The sequence below is a fragment of the Chelon labrosus genome (genome assembly GCF_963514085.1).
Source record: "Chelon labrosus genome assembly, chromosome: 17".
Classification (NCBI taxonomy): Eukaryota; Metazoa; Chordata; class Actinopteri; order Mugiliformes; family Mugilidae; genus Chelon; species Chelon labrosus.
In genome coordinates this window covers 1,535,590-1,563,235 of record NC_140350.1, presented here as the reverse complement: position 1 = coordinate 1,563,235, position 27,646 = coordinate 1,535,590, and the positions used below count along the sequence as shown (strand labels likewise).

General features: G+C 40.2%; 2 protein-coding genes across 4 annotated transcripts; both read right to left on the bottom strand.

The window, feature by feature from the left end:
* Positions 1-1,412: 1,412 nt before the first annotated feature.
* On the bottom strand, positions 1,413-16,694 carry LOC311502916 (uncharacterized protein). 3 transcript variants are annotated; one of them, XM_084565366.1, is made up of 8 exons: positions 16,614-16,694; positions 15,359-15,958; positions 12,393-12,537; positions 12,079-12,181; positions 11,230-11,268; positions 11,107-11,148; positions 9,456-9,750; positions 1,413-3,262 (listed from the first exon to the last, which is right to left on the bottom strand). In XM_084565366.1, the coding sequence occupies exons 2-8, from the start codon at positions 15,543-15,545 to the stop codon at positions 3,039-3,041; spliced, it is 1,035 nt and encodes a 344-aa protein (XP_084421492.1). In that variant the 5' UTR covers positions 15,546-15,958; positions 16,614-16,694; the 3' UTR covers positions 1,413-3,038. The 3 variants fall into 3 exon arrangements, with proteins under 3 accessions (XP_084421492.1, XP_084421493.1, XP_084421494.1); XM_084565367.1 differs by having other exon boundaries at positions 9,456-9,747; XM_084565368.1 differs by lacking the exons at positions 11,107-11,148; positions 11,230-11,268.
* Positions 16,695-18,744: 2,050 nt separating this feature from the next.
* On the bottom strand, positions 18,745-27,586 carry puraa (purine-rich element binding protein Aa). The gene is made up of 2 exons (XM_084564952.1): positions 27,445-27,586; positions 18,745-23,228 (listed from the first exon to the last, which is right to left on the bottom strand). The coding sequence occupies exon 2, from the start codon at positions 23,153-23,155 to the stop codon at positions 22,298-22,300; it is 858 nt and encodes a 285-aa protein (XP_084421078.1). The 5' UTR covers positions 23,156-23,228; positions 27,445-27,586; the 3' UTR covers positions 18,745-22,297.
* Between the last annotated feature and the right edge of the window lie 60 nt (positions 27,587-27,646).

Here is a 27,646-nt window from a genome sequence, read left to right as displayed (position 1 = left end):
TCTACCTCTGTATGGGCCTGCAGAGATATAAGTTCCATGTATGTGCAGACAACAGTGCTTAGTTTGCAGTGCATTCTTTGCCACCTGTTATTACTTTGGTAGTGAAACAACACAGAGAATAGGTCAAAAGTTGCTTTACTGGGCTTTTTCAAGTGCATCAAATGAACATTTGACATGCCAGAATTAAGTACTGTCTCAGGATAAGCATTTTTAATACAAACAGTACTGACCACCCTGACTTTTATTCAACAGTGTGTTGAAACCATATGATCACCGTCTCATCTAGTGATAAACACAACCGTGAAAATGGAAATTGATGGAAAGCTCCAAGTTAACAACTGGTAACGTGTCTGTTGACGTTTTCTGAAAAGGCAAAGGTAAATAGCAAGTTGATATGTTAGTCATATTGAGTTGACATCATAATTTCACAATATGTCTGAGGAAAATACTGATATTCCAAACAGTGTCTTTCTACTTCAAGTTACCTGGTCATTAGCTTGCTAAAAGTCAATGACTGCTAGACACTAACATTTGCCTAGCATTGGTGTTCTCAGGACTTATGGCTGATGTTACCACTCGAATACCAAGCATTTCATGTACACAACTTCCCATGTCGTTCCCACGAGCACACAAGTTCAAAGCGCTTTACAGTCACAGACACATCTACCCATTCGCTCACAACAGGAGCAACAGTGTCTTGCTCAAGGACATTTCGGCACTTTCCGGGGATCGAACCCCCTCTGGTTCGCTCTACCTACTGAGCCACAGCCGCCCGCCCACATATAAAAGCAGCAAAACTTTCTTTCTCATCTATGACATTCTACAAACATGAACAGGCAAAAAAATAAAATAGAAACCATTTTACCTGCATCTAAATATAAGATAATAATAGCTACAGTACCATTTAAAATAACAACATTTACAAAGGATGAAGATGATCTCTGATGGTCAAGTGGAGGCGCACCTGGTTCCAGGGGCCAAACACTACATCAAAACTACCAATACAACATTTGTTAAAGAAAAATACAGTAATGGAGGTATTCCAAGTGTTTGTGTTTGTGAATAAAGCACTTGATGAGTCATTATTCTCTTAACTCTGGAGCGACTTCACCCAACTATACCGCATCAGTTGCATTACAGATCTGCTCATTGTAGTGCAATGAAATATGACCATGGTCCCTGTCTTTCTGAACATCTATGTGTACATGCTTGCACTTGTGTGTGTCCATGTGAGTGTGTGGAAGCTCCATTCTTGATTAATTTAAAAAAAAAAAAAAAAAAAAGCCAGCCCACAGGTAGGAAATACATTTCACAATAACATCAACTCTCTCATCTTAAACTGCCATGCTGCATATCTCACATCTTATAGTTCCAATGACACAGGCACCACTGTTGTTTTAACATCAGTGCCCAATTTTATAAAACGGATTTTATTCTGCCAGACAAAACACAGACACAGACTCCTATCTGTCAAAATTTGTTAACAGTGGTACTGTACCACAACAGAGGGCATTTCTCACTCCATCATTAATCATTAAGAGGTGCATCAACTTAAAACATTTTTGGAATGTTGCTTTTATTCCCTGGTTAGCCAAATTTGTTAAAGTGGAGAGTTTCCTAGAACAGATTAGCCCGCTGCCAAACATTAGCCAAAGTAATAGCAATCTGCTATGGAAATCACACACAATACGCCTCAATTTTAGCTTAGGTAAAGATTTTGATTTCTTCTGGAAGCTTGTAGAGCATTAGTGGAAATTAAGATAGAAATGCTCATGCACAGCAACAACTTGCATGGGGGAGTATCAGCTGTTCTGCGGAAATCCAAATTAAAATTTTACACTGACCCTGGTGAAGCACGCAGGTTTATTTGCTGAGACTGGACATTTAAAAATGCATATATTCTCAATAAACCGGCTGCAACCTGCCTGACATAATAATATTTTTATAGATAATTGATGCTACTAACGTGAAATGAGAAAAAAATGGTCTTTTTTCATTATGGGATTATGAAGATAGACATTTGACACATAAAAAGAATAAGAGTGTAAGAGAGTGAGAGAAATTCAAGAGACTACAAAAAAGACAAGGATATTATGTATAGAAGTTATGTAGTTTTATTCTTTCTTTGACTGCACCATACAACCTTGTCGTTAAAGATCAAGATGACTCTATTATATAAGTGAGCAATGTAGTAATGTAGTTAACTATCCCATTACAAAATGTGGTCCTCCATATAGAAAAATGCAAAAACAACAACAACAAAAAAGTCCAACCACTCAAAAATACGATGGAAAGAAAATAAAGAACAGCAACACAGAGTTGGATTATTTGGCAGCGACTGTCTAACTTGCCAGGATTTGATCCGCTGGGAGTGACAGATGAGTGCATTTGGCACTGTCATTGGTCCACAACAGGTCGCAGTGAGACTCCTGCCAGGTGACAGAGGGAGACATACATTGCACTATAACAAATAAACAACCCTACACTATTCCCTGGGAGGAGACAGCAAAATGAAGGAGGACCCTACTGTACCTTCTTTCACCTCATTATGTCTGCCAATGTCCATTCTTTTGTTTAAGGTGACCGAAAACATAGGAGGAAAAAACTAAACCTGACGTGTGCGCATGAGCTAATATATACTGTCTCATAGGCGGTGACAATTATGGAGCTATTGTGTGCATAGGCTTTGAGAAATGGACTGAAATCTGTGTGTCAGAACAACAATGTATTTTTCCATGTTGCAAAAAGGTAGAAAAACTGTCTGATATACAAAAATAATATTCATATGCAATCAACTGCTTTGGAATTACTACAGTACTGCAGCATCCAAAAAGAAAAGAAAAGCATTACATTCAAGCATTTCCATCACTGTGCTTTGGAAGTGATAGCAACCATGTGAACATTACCATTTCTGAGCCAGCTTTGGACTTCTCCGTCCCGATAACGCACTGGCTCCACATTCTGTGTCTGAAAATGTCCTGTGTGGCTTTATTTGACTCACAGGGATGCATGATGCTGGACTGGAGTCCATCCGAGGATTACCTGACAGTGGGTGTGGGAGTGTGACGTAAGTGGTTAGGCTTGTTGGGAAGAGGTGGCTTGATGCCACGGGGAGGGGTCTGTGCTGGGGTTGTGGTGCTATTAGCATTAAAGGCTTTCGTCAGTTGAGCCACACGGCCACGCCCTTTGCAGGTTGGTGCATTCCCTGGTGTCCCGGCCTCCTCCGAGGCAGCACTCCGAGACATTTCTGAAGCAGCAATATCTGAAATAGAGAGATTGTGACGTCCTTAAGTGCCCCATGGGTAACAACTGCCACATTGAGAGAGATGGAACATCCAGATTGATTTACTTTGTTTGTGTTTAAAACTGTCTGAAAACTAGTTTATTTCAAATTTACAAATGACATACATAACATTTCCTTCTTTTATGCACCAAACTTGCATCTTTCATTAAGTGTATTAAAGTAACCTAACATTTTCAGTATCTTCGTGCAGCAGGAAACATATTGAGAGCATGAACAGATGTGCTCCTTTAAAATATACTTATTAACACTATACAGTATATGTGAATGAAAATGAGAGGTGCACATTCAACAACACATGTATGCTATTGTTGCAAAAGCAGAAATCCAGTGTTCCTATGCTTTCAGAACATTTCTGTTCTCCAAATGCTCTGCCTGGATCTTTCTTCACTCTTTTTCTTTTTTTTCCTTTTCATTCGCCTCACTTTATCCCACTCTGGCTGAGCAGAGGTCATCCTCAGTGGAAGTGTAGTGGGGACACAGCTGGGTGCAGTTTATATGTGTGTGCGTGTGTGTGTGTGTGTGCTTGCCGAGATACTGTGTTTGGAAGAGGGTGTAATTGAGGGAGGAATGGAAGGAACAGGAGTAACGAAGGGGAGGGAGGGCCACAGGGACGGCAATGGAGAGCAGACAGACGCTGCTCAGACACCAGAAGGCTTGAGGAGCCACATATTTTTAGCGTCATCCCGGGGGACAGAGATATGTGAGAGCACCCGCGTGCATGGCTTTAGACACACACAAGCTCACACTCTCACACACACAAGTACACAAAATAAAGTGAAAACATGCAAGAGCGTATACACGGTTTCCAACAGTTAAATTTCAGAAGACGCACACATTCTCATGTTACATTCACGTCCGTGCATGCACAGACACGCACCCTCACACATGCTGCTCATGGATTCAGTCACTCATGCAGCCATCTCTGACTAACACCACAGCACACACACAGAGGTGGGGTACAGCCAAAACCACACAGGCACTCCTGGGGCCAGGAAACCTTTAAAGCTCTTGATGTCTTGCAGGCATGAAAGAGAGAGACCTAAAGTAGCCTTTAAGGTTGTGTTATTGTTTATTGTTGTTTACTCTCCTTTCTCTCCTTGTTCTCACTTTCTCTTGCCCCTCTCCCTGTGGCTCCGCCACCTCCCTCTACCTTCCTCTTCATCTTCCTCTCCCCCTGTCTTGCCCTGGCTTCCTCTGCCCCCTGACCCGCGGTTCCTGTGTTAATGTCCTCTCGCCGCGCTGCGTGGGTTTGCCTCTGATTGTCTCGTTGTGTTGTGTGGTCACCACGGAAACCTTGGATAAGCTCCAGCAATTGAGGCTGACACACATTCAGGCACGAACCAAACACGCACATACAGAGATACGCACAAACACAGACAGGCACATAGACACTCATGGTCAGAGAGTTTTTTAAGCTCAGAGCCTTGGTGAAGGTCTGAGCAGAATGCTTAATATATAGAGAGACAGAGAAACAGAAGGAAAAGGTGAGGAATGGAAGGATGAAAGGTTTGATATGGGCGTCTATCGACAGTACATACGTGTGTGTGTGTGTGTGTGTGTCTGTGTGTGTGTATATATATATATATCTATATATCTATATATCTATATATATATATATATATATATATATATATATATATATATATATACATACACACATATATGTACAGATCAGACATAACATGACCACCTTCCTAATATTGTGTAGGACTCCCCTGTATCTCCAAAAAAGCTTATCAGACAATGGACATGAGTCTTCTGAGGGTGTCCTGTGGTGTCTGGCAACAGAACAACAGAGGGGCCTCTGTGGATCAGGCTTGTTCCAGTTCATCCCACTGATACTTGATCAGTTTAGGATCTAGTGGTCAACACCTTGTGTTGTTTTTCATGTTTTTAGAGTTCTTCCTGAACCATTTTTGTGTGTGTGTGTCGGAGGGGGGGCAGAGGGCAGAATTCCCAAGTAGCATGTCTGCACTGAAGGGCAGGGAGGAGGACAAGTGTAGGAGTGTGCGTTTGTGTGTCTGTTAGTGCGTGTGTACGTGGAAGAGTGGGGCCGGGCTCCTGAGTGGGGGCTGAGGCCCCTGTCACTTATCAGCTCTGGCTGAGCGTCGCCCTGGGCTAGAGTTGGGAAGCAGCGCTGGAATGCGTGTCCTTCCCTCTGAAGGTGAAGAGGGAGGAGAGGAAAGCCAACGAACAGTTTATAAACACAAACACGGACGCATGCATGCGTTAACATACCGACAGCTACTAATGACTCACGCAACTATCCTCAAATCATGACTCACACACATGCTGTAACAGCTTACATTTCTGCATCTCTAAGTTTAGTTACAGAAATCTTTCCACTCTCTCTCCACCCTCCACTCACTATCAAAAACGTCATCCATAATATGGCTTCCACTTTCATTTTTATGCAGATGATACACAACTTTAACATAGTGTTCACGTTATTAGTAATATCTATCACTGCTCACCCAGTTTTCAGTGGAATTGGGGGAGAGTAGCAAAGTAGAGAGTAGTAAATTAATTTACACCCGTGGTTTATCCTCTTGCTTCTAAAAGTTTATTTACTGCAAAAACTAAGTTCTTAACAGCTCATGGTGAGAAAGAGTGATTTGTAATTGACAAATTAATTGCTCAAAGTACATAAATAAACTTAAAATTATTATTATTATTATATTTCACTGATCACTTATTTATTTTTAATTTTATTTTAGCTGGTCTTTCTATATGGCAACATAACAGCTAAGTTGAGATATCCTGAATCCTGTACATCAGACCAAAATACAATCAATTGTTTCTAATTATTCTGCTTATTCTGTCTACTATTTTGCACAATATTGTCAATATCTAGAGCTTGTGTCTATCAGATGTCTATCATGGCATCCAACCTCCATACAAAATCCACAATTGCCTCTCGGGTGTTACTAGATTTGGGAGTTTAGAACGTTTTGGTCCAGCTCAAATGGTTGCTTGTAAACACTACAGCAGATTATCAAGCGATTTTTCTACAAGTGCCTCATGGGCCACAGTCCCTGCTCACAGGACACAGAAATCCTTGTCATTACCCGCATTCAAAAAAGAAAACAGCTGAGGCATGAGCCTTATCCTAGTTGGTCTCCTCCCCTTGGAACAAGCTTCCTGTCATGTCAAGGACAGACACTCCGTCAGTATTTTTTTGTCCAGAGTCAAGACACATTTACTCAGCACTGTGTTTGGCCCACCTCAACTCCCACCATACCAGCTGTTCTTTCTTCTTTCTTTCCTCCTCCCTGCATTCATCTGTTATTCGCTGCCCTGGCATTGTCCAAAAATCTGATATCAGCTGCTCATGTGGGTGCAGCTACACACATACCCACACACACACACACACACATGCACAACATGCCAATGCTACCATAATTTATTGATTGTATATTTTTTTCCTTCTTTGTGTCCAGATTTTAGTCATTTGTGCTCTGTGAAATGGTTCCAGTTTCACGTGATAAATCACCTTAAAAGCTCTGAGCTCATTACATATGCCTCTGCAAATAGATTTCTTACTTGACAGAATTGGAGCCGAAATTACTTGCAATAATCACGTATTGGATTGTAATATTCTGACTTTACTTTAGTCAGTAGCTGTGAATTTCACAAAAGGATTTAACAGTGTGATAGCTCACTTGTATTTTGCTTTCTGGGAGATTTGCCTGGCCTCAAAAGTCTACAATGAAGTGAATGTTGAGAATAAACCAGATACTAAAGAGAGAGGAAAATATCGTATATATATTTTTGTGTGTGTGTGGGTGTGTGTGTCTTTGTAAAGCACCAAAACATGCAAAAGAAAACACAAAAACCCACGGACAAAATCCAAAGAAAATGTTACAGTGACACATTTCCTTGTTAAATATGACGCTAACAAACCTATATACTTTGTATTAAAGCTTCTTTGTTGCTTCCTAACTGAAACAAGCAGTCTGGAACCTCCTGATAGTGTTGCAGCGTGTTTCTGTTGAGAGTGTGTTGCAGGATGAGCATTTTTCCAGCAGAGGGACCTTTATGGAGATGACATATTCTGCCTTACTGAACTATTTTCTACAATATCTTTGATTTCCACTGGATGGTGCTAACTTCACCTGTACACTACCAGTTTTTATACATAACTGGGTCATGGTATGGTGACTGAGTGTTTGGCCAATTCGTGAAATTGGCTCCTGGGTTCAATCAGGAAGAAAGGAATTACAATGGTAATTAAGATAAGATAAGATAAGATAAGATAAGATAATCCTTTAATTTATCCCACGGTGGGGATAAAAAGAGTGGCAGTATATAAAGTTTGGTGCTAGACCTACTGACAATAATAATCATGGCAAGGGCCAGGAATCCTGAAAAAGAAATATCTATACAAAAGTACTGAAACACAAGAGGAACAGACCTTATAAAAGATGTTATAATAAAACCTAAAAGACGGATGTAGTGTGGTGAAAAAAATTAATCAGATGTGAAAATTAATTGATGCCTGTAAGAGGGGCAGTTTTGGGCAACTATTGCCAGCACACTGGCCTTAAAGAGGAACTACTGTTTTATACAACCTGGACCTTATTTCTGGCATAAAATACAGTCGCTTCCTCACCCATATAACTTCTGTGTAATTCGTATTCCTTTGGGAGATAATTAGATCTGCGTATACCCATGTAGTGGGAGTGACTGAGGCACCAAAACGCAGCCTCTAAATAACGCATTATCTGCCGCCAAACTCGTTCATTTCACCAATATTTTGTTATCGTACACTAGTGCTATTTGCGAGTTACCTGTTATCATCATCCGGGGTCTGTAGATTGACCTACAGAACCTGGATGATGTCTTCTGACCTGGATGATGTTCATGGCTGAATATTTTTCCGACTCTGAGGTTGTGGACGAACCATAGCAGTAGCTAGAGTTTCGTGGCAGATAATGCGTTATTTAGAGGCTGCGTTTCGGTGCCCCAGTCACTCCCACTACATGGATTTACGCTGATCTAATTATCTCCTGAAAGAATACAAATTACACAAAAGTTATATGGGTGAGTAAACGACCGTATTTTATGCCAGAAATAAGGTCCAAGTTGTAAAAAAACAGTAGTTCCCCTTTATGTCATTACAGCATTACTTGTTTACTCTGGTTTAATGACTGCAAAGACAGGCCTGACAACATAGTGTGATATATAACATAAGTAACATATAGTTTTATACGCTGCTGAATACCAGGTTTGTAACTGAGCACAAACAATATCATTTTCAAATATTATTTACTAATAAGTAATATATAGGTTTAATTTGGAAAATGGTGCATACTCATTTTTTTATTATATTTTTATACAATATTTTTTATTAAGATTTTAACCTTTACATTATGACTGACACTTTTGGAGTGATTTATGCTGCTAATATTAAAATAATATTTATGTAACATTTCTGAAAGACCAGTGTTTTATGCTATATGTTTCCTATGGCATTAAACTTGATCTGGCTAAACTACCACCGACCTCCTTATCTGGAGACAATCTCACTATTAGCATTCACCAAAGACAAAAAAGAAGCTCCCAGACTGAGCAGGTGTGCAGAAAGCGATGCGGTACCAGGGGACAAATCCCAGTCACGCAAGCTCTTTTTTTCTCCCCTTCTGCACAGGCTACTTTTTCTCTGCCAGTCCATAAAGATTCCAGGGGGCTGAAGCACTATTTGGCGAGTGCATTGGGTTTGGGGAAATAAATCCTTCTTCCTTGCTGCAGCGCTCAGAAGCCTATTTAGTATGAACTTTGCTCAGCCTGCTTCTGCTTAGCTCTACACAGCCATTGCTACTTTCAGAAGAAGCAGTAGTGGCGAAGCTAGCTGCAATATGTGGGCTTTATATTTGTTTCTCTCATTTAGCCAAAGAATAATACATGGCAGGGACATTATTAAAAAAAAAGCACATTTGATGGACATGAGGGGGGGGGGGGGGGGGGGCATTCCATATTAGCTGCTGTGTACATGCTTAGTCCCAGGGGCTCTAGAACCTTTCCTGGCTGACATTGGGCAGAAGGCAGCACCCCAGAAAGTGTGCCAGCCAATCACAAGGCATAAAACAATACATTTTTATTTATTTATTTTGACTTTGGATGAAACATGTGCTCTTATATGCTCACTCACCTTTCCCGCCCTGTGATTCCTGGTGCTTCTGAGGTCCCTGTGAGCACAGGCTACCTTTGGTGGCTGACGACATTCCAGAGTCTGTTTTGACAGTGTTGCTCAGGGAAGAGGATGGTGGGGCAGTGGCCGGCCTCGGGTTTGTGAGGCCGGGTCTTGTATTGACGTAGTCTGGTGCCGCATTTGCAGAAGCTGGTCTCACGTTGACAGGGCTAGTTCTCATGGGAGGCCTGGAGCAGATGGAAGGCTGGGGAGTTGACTTCTCCTCAGTCGCACTGGCTGACTTCAACTCAGGCTGCTGAGTGAAGAGTGACAAAAGAGGACAGAGAAGTGGGATCAGTGTTGACAGCTAATTCTCATACAGTAGAATTACTGTCATGTTTGATTAAATCATTGGATAAATGATTCACCAAATTACAGTTCTCCAGTGACAACACTGCGCCATCATGAAACACACAGAACTATGACCACTGATTAAGAGTTTAAAGACGTGTGGAAAGAAAATTATAAGGTGACTTGAAAATCAAGCTTCCTCACTAATCTTCCTTCCTGATCTCACGCCTTCTTAATCAACAATCTCACTCTCCCCTCCTCTCTCAGAACGATTCTTGCTCTCCTCTCTGAATCAACTGGAGAAAACCTGCGGCAGCGTTAGCAACAGCCACTGCTACGGCACCAAACCAGCCCTTCACTGTTTCCCAGAATAAATCACTCCATCTGCAAACAAGACGTTTAACGAAATAATGACTCTTGTAAGGGGAGGCTTAATGCTGTGAATTCCTGGCTGTCACACTGGTCAAACCTCGTAAGGTGTGTATGCTCATTGCCACATCAGTGTGAGTGGGCCAGGGATGTGTTAGGGCCTGTAATATGGAGTGCCGGGTATAGACATAAGAAGTGAGGCATTTTCTTCTATGGCAAAGAGGAGGGAAAAACTGAGAACAGAGGACAGCTCACACGCCCAAACCTCTGGAGACTATCCCACAATCCCATCCATCTGCGACTGACGCATTCTCTATCTATGGCGTTTTAATTCCCTGATCAAGTTCATCAACCATCTGTTCTAGGGCAGTCCAGAAATCCTGCCTTGCCTCTGTGATTCAGCTGTTCTTGCAGAGCGTGTCACCTGCACACACACACACACACACACACACACTCACACACCCACACACACATTGCACGCACATAAACGCAGAAAGAAAGCAAGAGGAGATAGAGAGCAAACTCTCCAGACAACGCGAGGCTGGGGCGATGGTGGAGCCAGTGGGAGGACAGTTCGGTTCAGCTGTTCCCCAGAGAGAGCTGCGAGGGGTGCGGCAGCTCAGACAAGACCAAACACAGAGAGGGAGAGAAAGCTGGGAGAAAGATGATCTGCAGAGAGGCTGGGAGCGAGGGGACAGCTGGCCTTAACCACCATTTCCTGTTACTCAAAGACGGTGGGGCGGCCATGAAATGACATATAGGACACATTTTAAAGAGCCTATTGTTAATCATAATTTGCTGGAATATGAGAGGTGTTCTTTAGCGCAGACGGCATTCAAAAATAAACTCTCCCTTACTTCATCTTGTAAGCCAAAGTAAAGTGAGCAACATATTTTAAAAGCCGGAATTGGATTACAGCAAATATAAAGGCATTACTCTGATTCACAAATACCTTCTGCGCTGCTGTAGTTGGTAAATGCTCGCTCACTGACACCTGTGGGTTTAACAAAGACATTGCATGAGGCCATGATGCAACCCGAGAGCTCAGCTAAAGAAGACAGTTGCTTCAACTCACCGGCAGAGGGAGCAAAGTGCTTGTCTCCTCACATTTCCCCTGTTGGGAGAGACATGTTAGTCGATACCGGGGAAACGACACGTCACCCTCCACAACTTTTGAGTCAGTTCGCTACTTAGACAGCGCTGGGGGAAACAACTAAACAAAGAGCTTAGTCAAGAGATGGAAAGGCTTTAAAAACTTTAAATCTTTAAAAAAAAAAAGTTGTATGCGCAAAGTCGTCAGGAAAACAGGGACCAGCTGCGGACGCTCGTATTTCCACTGAGTGAGCAGCGAGCAGCTCTAGCTGCTCTAGCTGCGGTCAGGCCAGATGAGACCATCCACGCTGGCTGGCTCTTGCTCAGTGTGTGCACGGTTGCCATGACAACGCAGCAAATCTCTTTTTGAGATAACGTGGAGAAAAGGAGGCAGGCCCCACCACTCCCCAAAATCAACACATAAAGCCCACACACTCAAAATATCCCCAAACCTAGAAATCATCCGAAACTTATTTTGAGACAAGGCTGAGAACTAGTTTAACGGGTGGGGTGTGTGTGGGGGGGGGGGGGGGGGGGGGGGGGGTTCATGGGGAGATTGATTTTCACCAGGTATGCTCGAAAGACTAATTGATAGTTTTATGAGTAGGGCCATAAGTGACAGTTAAGTAATGGAAGCATCAGGTTGGAGGATATTACGGAACCAAAAGATCAGTTAGTCTGACAGACAAGTGATTCTTAATCTCTTTTTATATCATGTCATATTATGTAAACATAACTTTCTTGGTTAGGTGTTAGTTGTTTGGTTAAATGATAATACATTTAGCAATGGAGAATATTTTAAGAAGACAAAAAAAAGGATATAGCTACACACCTTTAAATTCACCGATATGCTCGGTTGTATTTTAGGAGGGAGATTTTCTCTCTCAGTTCTAACGAGGTCAGTGTTTTTTCTGCTCTTCAGGATAGTTGGATGGCTGTAAAACACAATCAGACCATGTTATTTTTCTTCATACATACGAGTACATTTATTTTTTTTTTCCATAAAGTTAAATCATAATTATAAATGTCCTTGACCTACGCTGAAACATATACAGATGTTGTTCACACATTTGGCTCTGCCTCTGCTGCTTCTCCTGCCTCTAATCTAATCAGTCCCTGTGTGTTTTATACTAAAAAGGCTATTACTGTGTGTTGTTCTGAAGGTTGGGCTCCTTCTTTTCTACAATTCCTGAGCAGATGAACTTGGAGCTCAGCTCGTCCACCTCCCCGATCACAATGACAGCCACATCTCCATCCCGGCCGAGGAGCCAGTTCACACTCTTGCTGTTGGCTGTTGAAAACATAAACACAAAATGTAATTTAGCCAGCTGTTGAAAAAATAAATCAAAGTTTAAAAGCATAGAAGAGTGAAAGTGGAATATGGCTCACGGTTGTGATGGAAAATATTAAAATCACACTTAATAAAAACAAAAACAGTTAATAAGAACGTCAAGAAAATATGTGAAGTTATTGATAAATGGCTTTGTTTTTATATAGCGCTTTTCTACCTATTGGGACTCAAAGCACTTTACAGTCATAGATGCATTTCGCACACACAATCACACACCAGTGCCACGTACTGGGAGCAACTGGGCTCAACTGTCTTGCTCAAGGACACTTCAGCATGCGGCATATTCTGGGGATTGAACCACTAACCCCCTTGTTCGTGGACAACCCGCTCTACCTACTAAGCCACAGCCGCCCATTGGTCAACACTTAATGTGAACAGTGTCTTTTATAGTAAGTATTCTGATCTCTGAGATGATCAGTTTTAGCTATGGTCATTTTGAAATGAAAACAGCAGTGCAGCTGATCAGTTCAGTCTGTCATTTTGGTTAGACAGAGTCAACAGCTGTGGGGCCCAAGCAGCGCAACACAAATCTATGAGACAGGACGCACATGCTCATACAGACAACATAAACAGATTAATAGTTATAAATCCCTCTCATCATGAAGTCAACGTTACCAAAACCCAATAAAGTAATGTGATCTTTATCTAATGTGATATTGTGTTACCATGTCCACTTGGCTCCTGCTTATCTGTCTTTGTAAGATCACTGAGTCCTAAGAAGCCTAGAAGCACAAAGTCACACACTCTCACATGCATATAAACATATGTCACAGCCCTATGACTATGTTTGGGAATACAGAGGAGTCCGTTTATAGAGATAGAGAGAAACCCAGCTGACACAGGCTCAGGAGGCGAGCTTGTTGGTCGAAAACAGGATAACATACTTTTGTAGTGAACTGGTTTTGCCAGCCTGCCCTGTGGATCACATTCCAGCAAGGCATACCAGGATGACTATGAAAGCAGCAGTCAGAACATACTGTGATAAACAAGCTAACAACATGATAAACAAGCTAACTACCTGAACCGACAGCTAAAACCACAACCTTTGTCAGGTGCACATGACATAATTCATGTCATCTCAGTGTAGTGTTAAAATACAATTTCCAACCACAATCATGTGGTGCACTTCCTTTTCAAAGCGAACAGAATTATTTCTAAATCAACAAAAGATCATTTTCTACACCTGAAGAATAAGATCAAAGTTTCTAATCGGAGAAAAGTCTTGTCACATATATTGTTTTCTGCCTCATGTGAATGTCACCATGTCTGTCTACACATAAACACACCAGCATTTAGCAACAACCAGCTCAATGACAGCAGAAGTCCCATGATCAGAAAAATCTGAAGGCTAAATGTAAGATCTTGACGCCTGGCAAGTGGGATGTTGACTTCACTCTATGCATAAAAAAAAAAACAAAAAAAAAAACAACCTTAGCATGTGAGCTCTCCCACAAGGCCAACCAGATAAACTCAAAGTTTCTCTTTGTTTTTCAAACACATACATTTCCTGCAAGCTTCCCGTTTTGCCCTCGACTAATTGTTTGAAAGACTGAGTCTTGACTTCCTTCCTTGTTTTTTTTTTCTTTTTTAACACTGAAACATGGACTATCCCCCATTTCCTGTGCACACAAGCCTATGTGGGGAAGTTTCGGCCATGTGATCTTCATGCAGCCTCCTAAGGACAGCTGCATTAGTCATTCAGACATAAAAAGAGCACTGTTCTCTCACTCTGCACTGTAGTTGATATCAAGGGCTTAGTGATTAGAAGACAGATCACATAACAGTGTCAATCAGAGGTAATGCACCAACTGCAATGTGCTGTCAATTAGCTTAATATTTTGATATTATTGAGGTTTCAGCAACTGCTGCGTCCATCTGAATCTGGTTGTTTTTCCATGTGGGAGTTCTTCTTTAGAATCTAAAACTAGAACAATTTGTTATGTCAGAGTCATTACACAATGCATTTTTCATACTACGACTCTCTACTTGAACACACAACAGAAAATGCAGACAGGCCAGATTGTGCATTCGTCAAACCAGTTTCAAGTCAGACCTGTGGTTTCTGGTTGTTATGCTTTGTCTGAATGCTCCATGCATACTGTTAACAACTATTGCTTTTGGAGTAAAAGTCAGGATATCATTCACATTTCCCCCTTGCGAGACTTTTTTGCAGCCATCATATCTGTTACATCAGAGTTTTCATATGCTATCCATCCAACACACATTCCAGACATGAATGAAACCTGTGACCACATTGCATGGGGATGAATGAAATTAAGAGTCTAAAAGTACAAGTCTATAGTCTTGATAGCAGCTCTCGGACGCTATTAGCATGTGTAAATATTAACATCATCTGCGAGTGTGATGTTAACATTAGTTCACCAACATCATTGTTCAGCTGTAATTATTTAGAACTCGAAATGAAACTTTATATTGCGAAGTGAAGTATAAATGCTTCTTCAATGTTTCACTCACTGTACATAAGAAACACTTTAATGAGATGCTTGTATTTCACAGAACTAGCCAAATAGATTTCAGGTAATGAAGAGTGTTTGCTTTGGCAAATAGCTTTAAAGATCACAGGGGACATGCAAAACAGATTCACAATCCAGTTCTTAAAAGAGCAGATGATATTCAGCCAAGAGCTTTGTTAACGTCAGTGTTCTTGAAAAACTTGAAGCTACACCCTGTTGCTCTGGACTGACAGGAAGAAGAAAAGTTAACAAAAGGTGAGGATGTGGAGATGTGTCAGGATGCTTACCTTGTCTTGGCTTTGTTCGCTTGGACTCAGTGTCGCCGCCTTCTCTCTCCAGCTTCTCCTCTCGCTCTTTCCAGCGCCTCACCTGCTCTTGGCGCATTTTCAGGAACAGAGTCTTTTTCTGGTCCTCATTGAGAGCGTCCAGCACATCGGGGTCGATGTACATGTCCTTTAAAATCTGCTGCAGCATGTTGGCGGACGTACGGTTTACTTGCTACCACCTGGAACAGCCGTGGGAGGGAGGTGCCGTTGTCCTTTGGCCAGCAGCTTCTTGAGGTGGACAGTTTATAGTGGTGCTTTATAGCGTCATGTTTTTAGTTGAACACTTTGGCAGTTTTTTGATCCTACTTTTATTTAGATGCCTAAACTTCTCTTCCTGAATCAAGACGTATGCTCGTTCTTGCATTTGTACATACAGCACAATCTCACGTAAACATACATACACTCACACTCATGCCTACACTAACACTCATACTAACACTCACACACACTCTCACACAAACACACACACACAATCCTCTTTCCTTTCTGTGTCGTGCTCAGTCTCCCCTCACCACTAAGCTGTCACTTTTCTTTCACTTTGGAGGTCATCGTTGGGACAATCTGAAAGAAAAACAGAATAGAACATTTTGAAGACTGTGTTGTGCCCTTTTCAGTGATGCAATGTCATACATAGTTCTTAATCACAGAAGCTTCTTTCTTTTAGACACTCTTTTGGAAATTCTTTTTCAGACACGGAAAAGTCCATAGGTTCTGTTTCTACACTGACAGAAAGACTGTAGTCCAGAATGGGAGATTCCAAAGAAATGGGACTGTTTCTGTCATCAGCGGCTCGCCTCGCCCCTTCCACTCCCCTCCCCTCCCCGACCCACATCCCTTTCCAAACCCATGTTCCTCCTTTCTTCCTAAGACTCCCACAAGATAGCGGCTCCATTTTGGTCTGGTTGTAAGCAGAAAAAAAAAAAAACAGGGTCATGGACTTGACAGCGTGCGTCAGTTTCTCTAACAAGGGGATTGAAATGGACTCCTCCAATCATAGTGGGTAGTTAAACAATGGCTACCTCTTCCAAGCAGCACTTGGAGGGAAAGAAAGCTTATCTCAGACTGAGAACTATCTCACTGGTGGAATACAGATTTGTGTCTGCTAAACACATTGAAGAGTGCAGAGAAGGAAAACCAGGAAAGTGAGCCGAGAAAGTGAGTGTTACAGAACAAGCAGGGGTTGTAAAAGAAGGGTAAAATTTGCTGAAGTACTCACAGTGGGATGTAGACAGCCGCTCCACAGCAGTGTGTGCTAACTAAGCTGAGAGAGTCAGAGCGCCTGTGGGTCCTCCTCGTCTTTGTGTGTATGACTGGGCTGATGACATCACAGCATTCCATAATCTCTCTCCCTCCCTCCCTCTCTCTCTCTCTCTCTCTCTCTCTCACTCTCGCTCCTTCTCTCACAGCACACACACACACACACACACTTTCTTTAAAAAAAGGGAAGAGGGTAATACAACACATTGAGTGAGTAGTAAAAGAGAGAAGAAAAAAATTTTAAGGTCCTTTCCCACACTTGCCAAAACATTAGGTCCACGCAAAAAGGAACATATTCTCATATATATATATATATATATATATATATACACACACACTAAATTTTAGATTCATGACTGTTCAAATGTTCATCACAAAGGTGGTAATTTAACTGTAGGATTTTTTTGTAGAATTTTGGAGAATGTAGTTTCTTAAACTGGATTGAACTCTTTTGTCATTCAAAATAATAGAAACACGTTTCGATACAACATGACACAATTCATGTACTACAGACCACAGCCTCCAAAATAAAATGCTATTGAGTCAACAGCTCACAGGTTTTTTTTTTAAACAAAGTCTGAATACCATAATCTTCATGAAGATTTAGAGCACAAGTGTTCTGTTAGAATGCATTTGTTTTCAATAGTGAGTCTAATGAACTGTCAAATGAGTGTGTGTCAACAGTGATGGGACAAAAACTATGTTGGTAGTGCACACAAACTCACATGATGACCCAATACTGAATCAGAAGATGGTGTTCAGATTAAACTGTTTATCTTTTTTTCACAATTAGTTGAACCCCCAACATAAAATGCACTTTTTTTTTTTGTATTTAACTTAATTGTAACTTTTCTTAAGTATCCAAATCATCCAAAAGCAGTGCAAAATTGAGGTCTAGTTTCTTGTATTTTCTTCCTTTAAGCAATGACTGTGTGCTGATGAAATATTAAAGACTGATCTCTTGATATAATGCCAAGTACTGTGGCAAAAACATGAGCTCTACAGTTATATAGTGGTGTAAATGTTGCAAGAACTGTAAAGCAGTAGCAGAAGCCCATATTTATTTAAGCATCTATTTACTACTTTACCTTGTCTGTTGCTTGTCACACACACAAAACTTTCTCTGCTCTCCTCTCTCCCCTGTTTCTGGTCCAATCATTTATGGGTGTAGGGCAGCCTCTAGTGGGTAAACTGAGAGAATCCTGGTATGAATTACGTCACCACTAAAGCCAGAGCTGAAGAGGATCAGACCATAGCGCTGACCTAAAGTTCGGTGGAAAAATGGATGAAACATTAAAGCCAAGAAAACATTTTCAAACATATGCCACCACCATATGGCTCTATAAAGCTATGCACCAATATACTACAAATAAACGTGCATGCGTGCAGGCACTTGTACGCAAAAGGTTAAAAAAAATAAATAAATTGGTGTCAGGATGTTGCACATTGCAGCAAGCTATTACTAATATTCAGAGCTGTCAGACAATGCTCTTGAGCTGATGAGCGATAAAATACGATCAATTACTTCACTTGCAGCTTACAGTGTAGTGGTTTGACCAGACAATACCGTTATGATAAATTAGTACATATCGTGCTTTTACATCTTTAGTGATCAAAACCAATCCTCTATGGCTCTCGGATGAAGTCAGACTCTGAGTTGGCATCTGGGCTGGATTCCATCTCATCCAAGCACATCCCCTTCTGTGTTTTCATCCTTAGTCCTGGCAAACAGGCAGATACGATCAACTTAACAACAGAGGCCCACAACAAATGTCCTGCACCATGAGTTAGAGACTCTGGTGAATGTCTATGGTGTTGGGAGAGACAAATTCAGAATACAATGACACACTGAAATAAGAAAGGACTGTTTAAAGTAATAAAAAAACATCTGAATATTGATGACCCTGGCAGTTTCTCCTTATGTAAGACTACTGAAGATCTGGTAAATAATAATAATAATGTCTAACCTATTTCCAATAATTATCAACATTTTCTATATCATAATTTTATTCAATTTAATTTGTGACACGGAATCCATATTTGAAGTGACAACTTTTAATAAAAATATTAAAAAGTAACTTTTGGATGAAGTCTTTCTTCAGCTCAGCTTGGTTATGTTGATCAACTTAGCAGTGAAACAAAAACCTTGTGTCAGGAAAAAATGCTTATTCACAAATAGGTAACAATTGCTGTTGGGTCATGATCAATAAGCTCGTTTCTTCAGCATTATATGCACAGTAAAGCTCATGGAAAGACAGTCGTTGTATACAGATGATCACAAATTGCATAGTCAGGATGATTAGAGAACAAAGTAATGCTTTATTTTACAGCCCGGTGTTACACAAACAGTACTAATGTATAAACCTCTAAGAAGACATGAGTCATTGAGTACTTGTCATTGCAAAGTTTGCATTTTAAAGGCTGTAAAATTAAGCTTTAGTGATTAGTATCATTGCAAATGTGGAGTCTGACACTGCAGAAACACACTACATCAAAATTGAAACATACTGTTCATTAGTGAATTGTAGACATTTTGGAATTTTTTGTTTTCTTCCAACAAGAAATGAAACATGGAAAAGAAAACACATACATTTTCAAAGTAATTTTCCCTCATGGGTAAATTAAATTTATTTTTTAAATTTGTCAAATGTACATAAATTATATTTGATGCATCAAAACCAAATGAGCAAATCAAAGACCCTCTTTGAAAAAGAAAGAGGCAACATAAGAGAGAACGACATTCTTTGTTGAGATCATTTTAAACAAGTATTGGTCAGGCATTTCATTAACCTGGGAAAGCAAAGTGCTACACACAACAACCACTGAAGACAGGTCACCATACACCTTAATGAGGATTGGACTGAAGCACCTTTTCTTAGCTTAAAGCTAAAATGGAGATTTTTATTTTATTTTTTTAACTTTTCCTTTTCACAAAAACTCCATTGTATGTTTACAGTCTACCTTCAACAAACCATAAGCCAAGTTTACCCTTTGCCTTGAGAGGGGAACACTTGCAGTGACAATGTTCTGTTTCAAGTTAAAGTACATATGTGAACTGCTTGACCCAACAGGCTGCTAAGACCTTGGTTTACTATATTTACCTCCAGAACGGAGACTTGAGTGCAAATAAAGGCGTACAACTCCTTCATAAGAAATAAACATGGAATTCAGCCACATGCTTTCAAATAGTAATCATATATTTAATTGATATACATATATTGCCACCATTGGCACATACGATATTGCACACAGTGATGAAATGTTGCACAGAAAAAAAATAGATATATTATTTGTGGGCGAAAACATTCCAAAATTACAAATAATGTGGAATAACGCTGAAAAGTTGGAACTCCATAAAACAAAAGAAACAAAACAAGACATGCTTGCTACTTCCCATTAATTGAGCGCCTTACAACTTACACATAACAACCAAAGCGAGAGAACGAGCATTTCAAGATGGGGGCTTGGCAATAATTGATCACTTCCAGCCACTGCTGATGTTCCCAATCAGCCCCTGCTCTCCCTGCTAATGTGCTTGGCTAGTACAGAGCCAACTCTTCTGCATCATCTTGCATCTAGGTGACCACCCCCTTCCATGTTTACATGTAGGCCGATACCTGGATGGCTGGGGAATGGGGATGGCAATGAAGTTAGGGAAGAAGAAAGGTAGCAGAAAAAAGTTAAGTATTCTGCTCCTGTTTTTCTTTAAGGGTTCATAACAAACCCTTTTAGCACCACGAGTCGTGCGCTAGCACACAAGGGGGCTGAGACACAAAAATGAAAGAAAAAGGAAAAGATAAGAAAAAAAGAAAGAAGCCAAACTGCGATCCAAAGCACCAGGCCAGCGTGTAAGCATGCGGAGTGTTTAAGGCACCAGGTTGTTTATATGCTGAAGAGGATGCTCCCAATCAGGTATCATATAGGCTATACCAGAGGCTCCAAAAATAGGTGGTCAAGGACAGTCTAGTTTGCTGGTTTCCAGTCAATCTAAACATGGGAGCAATCATTTAATTCAATGCTGAGGTAAATCTGACATTTTCTGATTGTTGCCAGTTTCTCTGGAGTTTACTGACAGAGTTTATAAAACTGCTATCACAACATCTATGAGATGCGACTGAACTGGATTAGAACCAGTTGTTTTCCGTGTGGCAGCCCAAATATTTACAATTAGACCAAAACAGAATCTTATCACCCCCAGGTAGATATTTGGGCTTACAATTCTGAAGTAGAGCTATGAGCGTGTATCCAAAGTAGCCCTACTGAACTTCACATATGGGATGGGCACATCAGAAGTCTCAAGGTGAACTGAACCCTCTTCACCTCAGCTAAGCCAAGCGCATTCCTCAGTGGCCCTTCTCATAGTGTAATGGCGATATTTTGATGACTGTTTACAAGGTCGCTCCTTTTACAATCAAAATAACTTCCACTAGAACTACACCAAGCCTCTGGATGGAAATCACTCAGTACTCAAACTTGAGTTTTGTACAGTATAGGCAGATAAAGATACATATGGAAGGGTCCTTGAGCCAATATTTTGGGAGACCAACGAAATCGATCATAGTGCAGATTTAACATGCAGCAACAGCACTCCTTGGCACCATTTAGAATTTTTTGACTAAACAAGATCACAAAATGTTTCGGTTTCAGATACACTAACCCATAATGCTCTTCTGAACATCACTACGCCAATTGACATGGTATGTGTAGGGTGTTTTGTCTTGATAAATAATCTGCAATTCAGGCCATTTGCTACATGTTGTCACTGCATTTCCTCTATCAAATACACATTTAGTACCTTTAAAATGAACACATTGCATTAACAACGAGACACAAAGGTAGTCTATTATATATCCATCTGCATGGCAACAATTTCAACTGAAACAAAACTTACAATATTAATATTTCTTTGAATGCCTCTGGCAAATGTCATCATGTCAATATCCATTGACCAGTTCAATATATATTTGATTTGTATGCAATGCATATTGCACAACAAATAGCGCACTTCATTTCATGAAGATGCCTATATGTTCCTTTTTGTATACTGCATGACATCTAAACCAGTTTCCGAAACAGGCCTAGCCCTCATATGCTTTATGTGTAAACACATCTGTACTCACAGGTAAAGGTAAATAGGATGGCAAGTACATGTGACAAACTTTTACAAAGTTTTTGAATTTTGGTTTTAAAAATTAAAATCTCTGATTTGTGCTGAAGTCATTAGCTCACATGAGAAGGAACGGGTTTTCCTCGAACTCGGCAATAATCCCATTTGAACATTGCAAACACTTTTTTTTTTTTTTTTTTTTACAATAGCTTTAACTGGTACAAAAGTTTTCTGTTAATAAGGGAAATAAACACTCAGTTCAATATTGTTTGTCAAGTAGGAAAACAATGTTCAAATATAATGTTATTACTTTGTTTAGCAGCCTGTTACTGTATTAATGGTGGATAAGTGGGGTAACATCCAGCGATGAGTGACAACATGTCATAACTGTCAGGTTGTGGAGGTTTCTTAAATTGTGGGTGATGCTCCCTTGGAGTTAAACCGTTACAGTTAAAGATTTCTTTCTTTATACAGTAGAGTTTTAATTATAATTCTCGTTATTTTCATTACTTTTGCATGTTTTTTTGCTCTCTATATCAATCCTCGTCTCCATCGTCCGCCTGCATCTCCTCTTGTTGCTGCAGCTCGCATGCCCTTTTCTCCCGCTGTTTCTCCTGGATCTTCTTCATCTCCTCGGCATATTTACAGAAAGTATTCCCAAATTTGGACCACACTTTGTAGGGCACCGTAATTGAGTTGCGGTACGTTGGCTTCACCTCGCTTACCCTCATAAACACACCGTACTTATTGGATCCGACGTCGAAGAAAAAGCGTTTGTTGTCCACAGTCAATGATGACCCTTCGGGCAACTCTGCAGGTTCGTCTTCTACACCGTAATCGTCAATAAGTTTAGCCAAAGCGTCACGAAACTCAATAAGTCCCTGGGCAGGCAGAGCAATCGTCTGGCCTTGCGTGGATCCTAAACCGGGCCCCCGGTTAACGGTCTGTCGAATCCTCAGAAACCGTCCCCTTTGGTTCTCTTTCAGATCCATGTAGTATTTACGATTTTCTCGTACCAAGAACTCGCTTTTGAGTGCTCGCCTGGGTTCGTCTTGTACCAATCCCGGGTTGCTCGGACCCAGCTGGGCATAATGTTCGATGAAGTCCCCCAAGTAGTCACGGAACTCGACTGCCACGGACATGGAGAGAGTGAGGCGGCTCTTATTTCCACCGGCCCCGACTTCTGCTATCTTTAAGAAGCGGCCTTTCGCGTTCTGCTTAACGTCCAAATAGAAGCGTTTGTTTTGGATGTCAACTCTCTTCGACGCCAGCTCTTGTGTCTCATGCTGGAGCCCGGTAGCCGAACCCGCTCCTCCTGTCGCTAGGTGCATGGAACCGAAGCTTGGGCCCGTGGCTGATCCTCCCTGCTCACTTCCACTGTCTCTGTCCGCCATGATGCTGCCTGCCTGCCTTCTCCCTCTGTCTGCTGCAAAGCCACGGCCAGCCACGCCGGAGCTCTCGCGAGATCTACACAGAGAAGTATATAAAAAAAAGGGGGGGGCGTTAATACAGTTTTCGCTCCCACACGAGGGGTAACGTTAATGTCATTAGCTGTCACTTCCACTAAAAACGAAACCAATGGTTACTCGGAAGTAAAAGCCTCTCCGAAAGTGTTGTTAGTTTAATAATACAGCCTCTGAAAACGATGGGACTTTTCCTACCTGGAAAGAACCTAGCTTGCCCTCTAATTTTAAAGGGAGAAAATAGCCTTACCCTGCAGTAGTATTTCAAAAAGACACGTGTCTCCGTGCACTAATGATCTACAAACGATTTTACAAATTACTAATTGTGGTAAGTTAACCTGAATTTTTAGTCCACTTTTATTTGAAAGGTTTTGTATATATAGCTGTACGGAAAATAATAATACTACTAATAATAAATACTGGGACAAACTCGTTGATTTGCAGTCACACGAAACAAACACATATTCAGGTCTCTAACTGTTTAGTCTTGTGTTTCACGTTCTAAAAAAAAACTCATTAGGCCTCGCCAACACCAAATTCAATACGGCTAGTCTTATTGTATCCTATTTTATTAGCATATTTAAAAACACGAGTAGGGCTAAAATAAAATAGTTTAATAAGACGAATAAACCAGAATCAATCATTTGTTTTTACTTTATTATCCATGTTCAGGCAGTGCCACAGTATCTGTAATATATCACATTTAACTAGTCTACATTCATCCTTTATTAACCTGAAAACCAGTAGAAATCGGACTAGATTGAAACGACACGACATTATAATTACATTATTTTAACCCAAGGCCTTCTTAGGTCATTTAGGTGTCACACCCTATTTATTTTTAATCATTGGCCCACATTACATTTTTTTCTGCAGTTTGAATAAAAATTTCTTTCCTGTCGGATATACCAAAGCGGTTCAATCGTTTGATTATAATTTTAGCACGCATCTTCACAACATCGCGCAGCCGTTGTCAAATTTTCTTTCCCAACGGAATACTTACCTTAAGTTTGAAAACCATAAAAGTTATCATGTTAACTCCTTACAACATGCAGATTCGTCTTCGGGAAACGATGGCTGTGGTCAGCTTGAAGGCGTGTCAGATGCGACATTTTTAGAGGTAAGAATCAAAGATCAAAAATATCCATAGAAACTTCGTCCAGACGCTCTTTGTGCCTTCGCTTGTATGACACGCTCTGTGCGTATAAATATCAGCATATTCCGCCTACAAGCGCCTTGATGATGTCAAGCTTAATTTTTTTTCTTTGACCTTTGGATTATCAAGTCATTTTCACTAGTTATCTTTAAAGTAATCTTATTTTACGACTTTTTCCACATCTTAGTGTTAAAAGTTCATCAAAACCCATATAAACCCACCGCTCACATCGATCTGAATGTTGTGATTCAGTCGAGAGCAGCTCATAGGCCTAGCTATTAATTATTTGACATACACAGACGTAAATCTCGTCATTTGTTCAACCGCACATTATATTTCAGACCAGTGGTTTCAAAGCAAACAAATGTATACAAATTTTGCTTGTAATTAAAGATATTCTATGTCGGATAGACTGCTAATTTGCAGTGCCATTGTAGCTACTGCATATTTCTTAAGTCATGTCAAGTCATAATCAAGTCATGTCCAAGATTAAAAGAGGGATGAGCTATGGCCTATTAGATCACACCGTAGAAAACCATCTATTCTAATGGTTGTTCACTTGAAGCTTAAAAATAGATGATGGACATGTGTCGATTGGAATTGTGAGATATTCTGAATTTCCTTATTATTTCTTGCATTTATTTCATCAATAAATATAATAATATATAATAATATAATAAAAACTACTTTTAATAGGCCACACAACATTTATGAAACTGAAATTGTACGAATGCCAGTATTACTGGTCCACCTATAACATCGACTTTGTACTTGATCTAAAGGTCTAATTCTTTTTTTTTTATTGATTGTTTATTTAAAACAATTTTAACCTGAAATGCTCGTTTTAATATTTTTGCTCAAACAAGTCTGTCATTCCTGGCTTTAAGAAACATGTAAATGCTGTTAATGTTTTAACCTTTTTTTTGGTTTCAAGTCATTCAAACCTCAATGCTTGTAGAACAAAATTGAATATTTTTCTCGGCAGATAAAGTCCGTTCAAAAATTCTGTCAGGGAATTAAAAGTCACACATATGCGTATCTTGTACAACCTTGATGTTTAACCTTCATTTCGCTCTTTTAAGGTTAACATGTCTTGACGACTATATTATAAAAGTGGGATAAACTAGAGGCTGAGCAAGCGTTTAAACTTTCAGATCATATCCGTTATGCACTTGACACATATTAACCCATAAAAAGCGTGAGCACAGATCCTGGATCTTTTATTTAGGAGAAAATATGTCGATTATTCTACAATTAACAGATGGGCCAATTATGTATGTATCTTTTTTCAGGTTTTGTGATCATATTCCTTTGACGTCCATTTTATTTTATATTTCTTCATAAAGAAATGGAAAAAACGCAGACAAAATTATAATGAATATACAAAAAAACAACTTCTTTCAACAAGGCCATTTGACACAGTTTTTACTAGGCTATTTAAAAGCCTGCGTAGAGTTCAGTCATACAAACAGAAGTAATCTAACCCGGAAACTAAAACGCTGTAAATCTCTTTATATTTATGGATGTATTTTTATCTATAGACATTCATAATTCTTGAATTTTGTCTCACTGGTAAAAATTAAGATACTTATCATTTCAACCGTTTAACATTCAAATGCTGCACTTCACTGGTATAAATAATTTAAAAATATATACTGAAATTAATTTATTTATCTTAAATATTAGGACAAAGAAATACAAAAATAACAATAAAGATAAATAAAAGACAAATAAAACCATCAAAGCTTTAAAATGCTGTATTAACATAAACAAGCTAAGTGGTAAGTGGCGTTTATGTGCTGAAAATCAGTAGGCCCTTCACCGTCTGGGCCAGAACATACAGCCTGTTCTGCACAACATTTATGGGGAAAAAAGTGAGTTGCTGTCCACCTACGTGTGAGGACAGAAGAGCATGGCTGTATACAGAGTTTGCAATAGGTTGGGTAACGTTTTAGTTCTTCGTTAACCCCTGTCTACATTCAGATTTGTTATATAAAAGCCTTCAGATACTCTTCCTCGGTGAAAAGGTAATCAGTACTTTGTTGTTTTCGGAAGACCAGTTATGTTTTGGGGCGGGAAAGGGTGAATAATAATGACGGATTTAAATAAAGACTATATAAAAATAAAATAAAATTAAAAAAAATCCGAACAAAAGATGCAGGCCTATGGGATTTTATTTATTATTTATTTTTTTGGCAGTTTAGTAGGTTTATCCTCTCCTTAACAGAAGTAAACTACTCTCACAGCAACATTATTTAATTGTCAGATTAATGACGTTTATTTAGGTCCAAGCTTTAAACTATTTGTACTGATTAATTTCTATTTCCATTAAAACAACGCTGCAGATGACTGTGACACTCTTCGTAAGTGCTCATTCTTGCCTGGTTGAGGAGAAAGCAAGGAATGAAAATATGATGTGATGTCTGGATGCATGTAAAATAGATATGGAACTCCTATAGAACATAATATACTCAGAATGACACAAGATTTACGTATGCTGCCCCTAAAGCCTCAATTGCACATAAAACGATTTGATTTTCAACCGTCCCTTTAATCTCAAGGCGATGCGTTACAGTTTTGTCAGATTAACTGTAAAAAGCCGTAGTCCATGTCTCTGCGCACTAGGTTTACTGCTGCTCCATCAGGCCGTAAGCAGCCTGTCAATTTATCCTAATTAATCTATCGTTAGTCGGTGCTTGGCCTGTTTTTCAAACCAATTTTTAACCATGAAGATACATCTGTAATTGCAGTTTTGTGGTGTCCCGAGGCCACGTCCACCGCAGATTTCAACCAGAAAAGGTGTTGTCGCAGTTTGTAAAAGGCAGAAGCAGTGATCACCTCACAAAGTTTCGCCCTACATCCCAGCACAGGAATTCTGTGGCGTCGATCCAAACGCAGCTCCATTATTATATCAGATCAGCCGTACGTCGCGTGTCATGCCTCTGTAAACTCTGCGAAGCAATGTCATATGCTTGGCTGCACGTTAGGACACTCGCAGGACAGTAAGATTCCGAATGACATGTAAATAAAGCCTCATTCCACCAAGCCAGATCCCATAACCTACCTTCCCTCCGCTCAGTCTGCAGGCGCAGCGCCTTAAAACCTCGATGGCGTGCTGCAGAAGACGAGACGAGGCAAAAGACACATATGAAGGTGCTCGGAGGCTCTGGTGACAGCACGGAGGACTTGCCCCTGCTTGCTTCTCAAGATGGACAAGAAACGGCGAGTCGTGGCACGGAGAGCGACACACGCACAAGTTCAACGCC

Coding starts and splice junctions, on each gene's coding strand:
- LOC311502916 (XM_084565366.1), bottom strand. CDS start 15,545: ATGCTGCAGCAGATTTTAAAGGACATGTACATCGACCCCGATGTGCTG. Junction 11,269..12,078: donor GCATATCGGTGAATTTAAAG/GTGTGTAGCTAT, acceptor CTCTCCCAACAG/GGGAAATGTGAGGAGACAAG. Junction 3,263..9,455: donor GGAATCACAGGGCGGGAAAG/GTGAGTGAGCAT, acceptor TCTCTATTTCAG/ATATTGCTGCTTCAGAAATG.
- puraa (XM_084564952.1), bottom strand. CDS start 23,155: ATGGCGGACAGAGACAGTGGAAGTGAGCAGGGAGGATCAGCCACGGGC.